Source organism: Strix uralensis, chromosome 38 (assembly GCF_047716275.1).
Source record: "Strix uralensis isolate ZFMK-TIS-50842 chromosome 38, bStrUra1, whole genome shotgun sequence".
NCBI classification, from domain to species: Eukaryota; Metazoa; Chordata; class Aves; order Strigiformes; family Strigidae; genus Strix; species Strix uralensis.
In genome coordinates, this window is record NC_134009.1 from 741400 (window position 1) to 750372 (window position 8973).

At 53.0% G+C, this 8973-nt stretch overlaps 1 protein-coding gene across 1 annotated transcript; it reads right to left on the reverse strand.

The window, feature by feature from the left end:
* Positions 1-4554: 4554 nt before the first annotated feature.
* Positions 4555-6086, reverse strand: LOC141937244 (microtubule-associated protein 1 light chain 3 gamma-like). Its single transcript, XM_074854809.1, has 4 exons — positions 6035-6086; positions 5895-5950; positions 5627-5733; positions 4555-4744 (listed from the first exon to the last, which is right to left on the reverse strand). The coding sequence occupies exons 1-4, from the start codon at positions 6084-6086 to the stop codon at positions 4555-4557; spliced, it is 405 nt and encodes a 134-aa protein (XP_074710910.1).
* Between the last annotated feature and the right edge of the window lie 2887 nt (positions 6087-8973).

Genomic DNA, 8973 nt, shown 5'->3' on the forward strand with positions numbered 1-8973 from the left:
GCTCTGCCGGTCTGTAAATAGCAGGACCCTTTGAAGGGCAGCGGGCGAGCTCCTGCCCCTCCGGAGATTAGAAACACGCCGTTATTAGCTGTGTGGTGCTGCGAGGTGGCACGTGGACTTGACCTTCCTGCCTTCCCCTGCGCCGCCGGCCCTCGGGCTGATGCTCGTAGCGTCCAGCTGGGCTCAGCTCAGGTGGGACCTGGGGAGGCTGCGGGGGAGCTCCCATTTGCATCGACCGGGCTCCGGTGACTTCCAAGAGCTCCTGGACGTGGCAGGCTCAGGAAGCACCTTGAGCAAAGCTGACTTCTTGTTTTCTATTTTGGGCTATTTTAAGGCCCCAACTGGGACTGCCCAAACTCCAACTATAGCAGAAAAAAAACATTGCAATGGTAGGGGAAGGTTTTGAGGGCGAGGGAGAGCATAAGAGCATCTCCCAAAAGGAAGTGAACAGTTGAAAACCATTTAGGTACCTTCATCACAGAGGAGCCAAGTGACAGTCACAAAGCCTCCAGCTGCAGGAGGAGCAAAACCGGAATAAAATAAAAGCTGGACACTTGATGTGACAAGCCACAAAATTTGGGATAGGGACAAAAAGCAGCCAGAGGAAGCGAGGGCTTAATCACCTCAATCTGGAGATGGCTTCATTATTGTGGCTCTCACGGAAAACATCTATTCAAGGGCTAGACAAAAGGAACTGGGTATAATCAGGAGCCAGTGTGTTGAGCAGTGTTTCCCACACAAACAGCATCTTCTGAGATGAAAGAACAATTTACAAAACAAAGGCATGGCAATTCTTCCAACTGATAAAGAGTCCAACAATAGATATTTACCCGCTAATGAACACACAAAACGGCTGTGAAGGGAATCTTAATGAGGAGCTAGGAGGTGAAATCCTGTCCAGCAGCACGTCAGGAAATCTCACTGCTCAGCAGCATCTGGAAAGAAGATTTCTTCCGCGCCTGCCGCGCGCTGGCCAGTCCCCTTTGGTGCCTCTGGAGAGCAATGGAGCAACGCTGCATAGTGTGGTAAAGAAAGGGGGAGAAAAGTGCTCAGAATTACAGCTGTCTCCTTTACACCCAAATATTGCAAGCCCCTGCTGAGAAAATTAGTTGCCGTATAATTAACTCAGAATTATATTGGCAATAAATATGTAATTATATTTGTACTAGTACGGGCGGCTTGCGATTACAAATGGCGTTTAGCAAAACAAATGAACCAGCAAAATGGCCATCGGCATCCCGTAAAATGCCGGTTGGCATTTTTTTAAACTGATTTACCAGAAGAAATTAAAACCGGGAAGACTGTCCTTCAGCAGCCCCGCGTCTGGACAGGGGAGAGACGCTCCCGTTCTGCTGAGCCCGGGGTGCGCGTGGTCCCGCGGCCCGTCCCGCGCATCGTGCGGTGATTCGGAGTCTGGGCGCGATCCTCGCAGAGCCCTGGTCACCGCTGGCACGGGCAGCTCCGACGCTGGCCCTAAAAGTACCTTTTTTCTGGGAAAACCTGCCCAGGGGAGCAGGGCTCTGAGGGCACCTTCCCCCAGCTGCCTCTGCGGGGGGATTCAGGGGGGAAAAGCTGAGTCTTGCACTCCCTAAGCTCACTTTATCCCTCCTGCGAGCTTTGTGCAGTTTTTGCTTTTGCCCGGCTTTGCTGAAGACTGGGAGGCTTCGGAATGGGTTCAGCGACGGCTCTGGAAGGGAACAGGGTCCCTTGCAGCCTTCAGCAGAGCCCGCCGAAAGCTCTGCTGCCTTCCAGAGTGCCCTGGGGCTTTCACCAGGCTTTGCTGGTGCCCCCACGGGTCCTTTGTCCCGCTGGACTGGGCTGGGTGATGGGGAACCCTTCGGCTTTGTGCCTGATTGCTGCCTCCCCCATAGGATTCATCCTCACAGAGACATCTGCAAAGAAACAGCTTTTCAGGCTTCCCCTCCCTCCCCATGACGAGGGGAAATGGGAAAAGGGCTGGAAAGTGGATCTGGTGTGTGAGAAAAGTTCTTTACCACCAGAGATTAGGGCTTTCCTGGGCTGCACTCCCCCTCCTTTAACCCCCCTCTGCTCCAGACCCCCCTTTCTTTCCCAGGTTATTCCTCACTGCCAGCTAATTAAGGAGTCAACCCGCTCTGAACCCATAAGGTGCCACATGTTACAGCTCTGGGACCCTTCAGCATTAATTCAACCTATAATTGAGACTTTTTTTTTACTGGCAGGCCAAGCCACCCCATCCTTCTCCTGGTAACACACGCCAGGGGTGGAGGTGATGCTCTGAGTGGTGAAAGCTTTCGAGGGAGCACGGCTGCAGGGCCAGTCGGGCTCTCCTTGCTTTCAACCCCTCCTTTTGAACGCAGAAGCTTTCTGGGCAGCAATTCTCTGATGCTCGTGAAAAATACACTTTCCTCTAACGCCTGCCAGCCCCATCCATCCTGCTCTGGCGCGAGGCTGGGACAGGAGAGGATGGATTGAGGAAGGTCTCCCCCGGCCCCCTCCCTACACTGCATGTTGCTTCTCTATTTTACTCGTAGCCTGAGGGCTTCCAGGCCATTTTCAGGTGTCCAAGGGATGCTCGTGGGAAAATAATGTGTGTGCACACGTATGCATAAAGGCAGTTCAGCATGGGAGGGGGTTGGAGGCCCAGACTGCTCAGAGCCAGCCCTACGGACTGCAGGGACCCTAATAAATAATATATATGCATCCAACAGGGAGTCCTTGCCCCGAGGAGCTCATGGGTTTAATTACAGGATGCCTAGAGGTAATAGGAGCATGGAGGCTGTGTGTGTGTAAACACTGAGGCATGCCAGCCCCTTCCCTATTCAACAGGGAGAGAGGAGTTTAGGTATAAGTGGATCAGCTGCAAGCTGACAACTTAAATATACGTTTGTTAAAAAAAAAAAAGGCACCAGCAGGAAGGTGTCTGTGCAGGGAGCAAGTGCTGCCTCCGAACATCTGCCTGGGAAGCTCCGGCACTTGCGGGGGAAACTGTGGTTGGGATAACAGAGGGGAAAGAGAAAAAGGCTGGGGGTGGTGGAGCCCGGGGGAAAGGGGATGGGGCAGGTGGTGGGCAGGGATGTCCCCTGCAGCACCGAGCGAACAGGGCCCCCAGCTCGGCCAGGCTGTAAATATTTCTTTGAGCCCCTTTCCTTGGGGAAATCAGGTCTGTGGATCCTCTGTACTCTGCCCCACCCCTGCCCTGCTCTTTGCTTTGAGGGTTGCAGCTCTGGGCTGGTTTCGTAGCAGGCAGCTGTGAGCGTTTCCAGCTCCCCAGCTCTCCCTGGCAGCAGCCCAGGAGCCGTATCGGTCAGCAGGAGCACCCCAAAATCCCAAGCCAGGCTCCCCCATCACTAGGGCTCACCCCTTACCTCCATCAGCCGACAGGCACCGAGCTGTGATCCCCCCCCAAAATACCTCTGGTGCCCCAGCTCAGGCTCGAGCCAGCCCGAAGCCTCAGGAGGGAACCTGCTGCTGCAGTCTGGGGGGGCTGCGTCCAGGCGGGGGGGGCACAGCACCGACCCCAGCTCCCAACCTCCAGCCCTGCGCGGGAGGGGGAACTTTCAACTCCCCCCAGCGCATCAGGGACTCTGCTCCTGCTGTTGTGGCAGCTAATTTTAGAGCTTATTTATTAACATTTTAACACAAAACGTGCATGAAATATTCACCCAGGGTGACAATGCATTTTACAGCAAGGGAAGCCTTAAATATTTAAGAGGCGTTTTGCAGTATCAGTGGCAGGAAGCATTTATGTCTGACTCACAGCACACCACCACAATTTGAGCTCAGCTAATCTCTGCTGCGGGTTTTAGCTACGTACCCCATCCTTGGGGTGCTGGTTGGAGGTGGGGGTGGGCAACCCCCCCATTCTGCAGAGAGGAGCGAGATGGGGAGCTGCTCTTGCGCAGCAGAACCTCTCCCAGGCTGCTTTTGCAATGGTGGGAGCAAAGTCCTTCCCCTCTCTGTGCTCTTGCTCCCCCAACCCCCCCCAGCTCAAACTGGCAACCCAGCAAAGCCAGGGACAAAGCCCTGAGGTTAAGTCTGGCTTTACAGCCAAGGGACGAGCTGCGTTTAGATGACCAGAGGCACCAGTCACATTTTCTTTATTCCACGTCTCAAGAGCACGGATGCTCGAGCAGCAGCTAGAACGGACACGCAGCTTAACTGAAACCTGCACAAACCGTGAAACTCCCCGTCCCCGATCCTATTAGGAGAGGCGTTTAGGAACAGCCTAAGTTTTCTGAGCAGGGATGACAGGCTGTAAAGCCCTTCAGAAGAGCCTGTTAGAAGAATAACCTTCCCGGGGATCAGAGTAAACCAGCACCATCTTCTGCTGCGTTGGGAGAATAATTTGTAGCTAAAGCCACAAGATTAAGGAGGAGGTGTTGCGCGGAGTTTTTAAGACTGTTACAAAGCTGAGCCAGTCAAACTGCAGCCAGAGGGAAGGTGAGGTTTCATCCAGCCACAATCCAGGGCTCCCCCCAGATTTTAAGCAAAGTTTGGAGATCTATGTCCCCCATCTCACCAGCGCTGGAGTCCTGAGACGAGAGGACACGGTGTTGGCAGGTGGTTTTGTGGTCAAGCAGCCTCTGGCTCGCTGGAGGAGGAGCTGCCGAACATCTCTTGGGAGGCGTAAGTCAGGTAGAGAAAGCCATCCTCATCCTTGTTGTCCCGGTACAGCTCCTGCATGGTGACGGCCATGTTGGGCAGCCCCTTGTTGTTCACCAGCAGGTAGAAGGTCTGGGAGGAGGCCAGGCAGAGCCGCGTCCTGCCGGGAGGAAGGTGAAGGCGGCACGTGGGTGAGCATCGCCCAGCACTGGGCAGCGGGGAAGGGCCCTAGAGAGGGCAAATCCACGGGGCCACGGTGCTGGCTCAGGCGTTTAGTGGTTCCTCCTAAAGGGACCAAGCTTTGGTGTCACCTCCCTCAGGTGCCAGCCACCCACCAGCACCCACCACAGACATGAAGGTGGGGGCTAGGGCACGGCCAGCTGCTCCCCAAAACCTCTGTAAGGGCCTCCCTTGGGTGCCAGCCACCCACCAGCACCCACAGATGTGAAGGTGGGGGCTAGGGCACGGCCAGCTGCTCCCCAAAACCTCTGTAAGGGCCTCCCTTGGGTGCCAGTCACCCACCAGCACTCACAGATATGAAGGTAGGTGCTGGGGCATGGCCAACTGCTCCCCAAAACCTCTGTAAGGGCCAAGCCCCAGCCACGAGCTCTCAGCTCCATCTGACCCGAAGTGGGCTGCCCACATTTCTCCCTGGGAGGGTTCTCGACCCAAAGGGTTCAAGCCAGCTGCAAGCCTGCTGCTCATTTGCAGGGCTGCTAATCACCTACCCCCAATTAGCAATTTACCTGTGCTGCAGGTCCTCAGAAAAAGAGCTAATTGTCACCTTTTATCCCAGCAAGGATGAAGGAATTCTGCCATAATGCCTTGGCAAGCAAATGCTCTTTGCTGATTGCAAAGGCTAATTGCATTAGGCTGAGTCTAAGCATTTGCCCAGTGGAACAAGCAGCTGAAGTGGCTTCTAAGCTGAGCTGTTTCACAAGACCAGCTGCATCCAGACTGAGCTTTTGCACCACTCTGGGGCTGTGGAGCCCCCGCCTTGCCCCAAGCAAGCCTTGGCCCCTCTGCATCGTTAACCACTCACCGCAGGGTGACAACGAACTGGGACAGGGGCAGGTCCTGGGATACCAGAAACTTGGTCCTGGTCAAGGGGGGCAAGGTCTTCTCCCTCTGGTAGCGCTCCACAACCACCTGCAGTGGGGAGACGGGGAGGCTTTGGGACCACGCTCACGGGGTACGCAGAGAGGCAGAGCCATGGGCTTCCGAATCGAGCCATAAAAAGTCTTCAGCAAAGACTCATGGCTCGTCTTTCAGCGTTGGTGGCCACAAAGAGAGCGACATGCAGCCCTTACCGGGATCTTGTTGGGATATTTTATCCGGATCTCTGTCACTTCGTGCATCCTGGTGGCTGCAGGAGAGAAAAGAAGGAGCAATAAGTGCAGCCCAGCACCGTGTCTCTGCTCTGCTGCTCCCCTTGGCCCCAGGAACGGACCGAGGCTTCTCCTCTGCTTGAACGGGCGGGAGCTGCTGTCGCCTGGCTGCATCTTCAGGAGGGAGGTGCAGGCAGCTCGAGGTGCAGGCAGGATCTGTCCTAAGCCCTGCCATGGGCTCCTAATATGGGCTCATCCTGCCCCACCTGGGCTGGGAGCAGCTGGGGTGCTCAGCAGGGGGCTGGGCTCTGCTGGGATGGGTGGGTGGAGAGGAGCTGGGCTTTGCTCCTTGCAGAGGTTTTGGGGAGCAGCTGGTTGTGCCCCAGCACCCAACCCCAGCCAGTGGGTGCTGTTGGGTGACTGCACCCGAGCGAGGTGACACCAAAGCCCAGCCCTGTCAGAAGGGACCAGTGATTTCCAGTCCGTTTTCCCACCAGGCCGGTGTTTACTGATGCAGGTTCATCTTCCCTGGGACAGGCCCCTCCTCGAGCCCCGGCAGGCAGTGAAGGCACTTTTATTTTCTCCGTTGATGTGCCTGGAATTAGGGCTTTTTTTAAGCCTTTCTATCCCCTGGTTCATCCGAAAGTCCCTGGCCCCGTGCAGAAGCCGAGCGAACGATTCCAGCCATGAAGCTGCGCTGTGGATTAGATAATAATTGATGGTCCGAGGCGGTTATCGCGGCCGGCAATAACTCAGCATGTGGCTGCTGGTGGAGTTATCGATGGAGAAGGGGGTCTGGCGGTGTTTGCCCCCCTGCCCCATCCCAGCCCTGTCCCTCTCTGCCCCGGGGGGTGGGCGGTGAGGGATAACACCCTGCCCTGGCACATCGATCCCCCCCGGAGCGGGACCCGGCTGCGGGCGCTGCCGCTACCCGGCAAATGCCGACATGCGTTATCCTGACAGTTTAATTCTTGCGCTATCTCTGTTTTGATTTAACGAGGGGCTCGTGTCAGGTGGGATCCATAAAGCTGCCGAGGAGCCGGCTCATTCGCATGCTGCAGGTATTTTTCATGCAATGCCAATTCCCTGGGTCAGGAGAGAGGCGGCTTTCGAAAACAAATTAGACCCCATTATGCCAATTAGACCCCATTTGTCTTTTTATATTTTTTTTTTCCCCTTCATTTTTCTTCCAGAGCCGCTCATGCGTGCTCCCACCCCTCTGCCACCTCTGAAAAGGGAGGAGGAAAAGGCAGCCCAGCTCATTTAGACATGCCAGAGACTTAAATTAGCCTCGTTTAAATAAGCTCTTTGGCATAACGGGTCCTTTTGGGCTGCAGCTGCTGGAGGAAGGAGGTGGCTCGGGAGGAGACGCTGCCTTCGGGAGGGATGCACCTTGCTGAGCATCCCGGGCGCATCCCGGGCTCCGGCTGCCGGCGTCATCCCCGCAGTGAGGCGAAATCCCGGCTGGGTTTGTCCCCACCCTGCACCGAACATCTCAGCCCCTTCCCCGGGGTGTAACAGAGCACAGGCCAATCATCACCCTATTTTTTTCCTGATGTTTCATATACATATTTAATATATTTTGCCATTGTGCAATATATTAGTCTGTATTACTTAGCCATAAAAAAAATAAATCTCACAGACACACTCATCACTGGTTTGGAAAATTACATTAGCAATATATATTCCATCTGTGTAGCAAGTTAAGCCATTATAAATTTATACCCCTAATAAATTTAATTCTGGAAAGTTTGCCTGGGATTTGAAGTGGAGTTTCACGGGGGATTTCTTAACAATAAACTGATAAATATTAAAGCGCCTCTCAATTCGCTAATAAAAGGAATCGATTACTGTTCGCTGACTTAATTCTGCTTCCAAGCAAATGCTAATGGCTTTGCTGTGAGCAGAAAAAGTTGTGAATTTAAAAAAAAAAATAATTAAACCCTCCATTTAAAATTAGTTCATTAGCGGTGAGCATCTATTATTTATCGCTTTAATTTCCAACTATTGCTGCGGTACGGGGCTGGGCTTTGGAATCCCAGGTCGTCATGGAAATGGGATGCTTTCGTTAGCATGAGCTAATTAATTAAAGATGAAGGGAAATTGGTTTTTCCTGATTTGGGGAAGGGGGGAGGTTTTTACATCCATGCTTTGTCCCTGGCATCGTCCCCTCTGCTGAAACGGGGTTTGTATTTGCCAAATCTGAGCCAGGAGCCTCACGTGGAGCCCGAGCATCCGTGAGGAGCCCCTGAGATTAATTTCCTCAGAGACTAAATATCGCCAGAATAATCCAAATAAGATTAAATAAATAATAAAAAAAAAAAAAAATGCAGGCGCAGAGCTGGGATAGGGGAGGTAAAATTTATACCTCCAGCTTCCCCAGCTGCCAGCTTCGCCTGCGGAAAGTGGGATCTCATCTGTATTCCTGCCTGCCTGCTCCGGGCCCTCGCGGAGCAAATTTCAGCTGAAACTCATAAATAAATCCTCTTCTGCACAAGTTAAGTTTTATTCATAGCTCATTTTGTGATACACTGGAATAAAATAAAATCTAAAAAAAAAAAAAAAATCCCCCTAGATTTATCTTTAATCTCACATTAAATATTAAAGTGGGAATCTCATCCCAGCCCGTGGCCAGGGCTGGGGGCAGAGGGGCCCCATCGCAGGGGGGGCAGGAGGGTTTTGGGGGTCTCTTGCCCCCCCCCAGGCTCTTGGGGCTCCCCGTTATCTTTGCTGCACAGTGTGGGGGGGGTGCGCTCAGCCATACCCCAGCACCCCTCAAACCTGCCCTGGGGTTTCAGCGCTTCGCTGTATATTTTAGCTAGAAGATATAAAACATCTCTCTATATTACAGTTAGATACATTATAGCTAATATTTATGTATTACAGCTAAATTTTCTATATATTATAGCTAAGATGTATATATTCTAGCTAAGTTTTCTAAATATTGTAGCTAAGATGTATATATTCTAGCTGACTTCTATACATTGTAGCTGTCTATATTACAGCTAAGACCTACACATCATCGCTAAGATGTGTGTCTTACGGTTAAGTTTTATATATA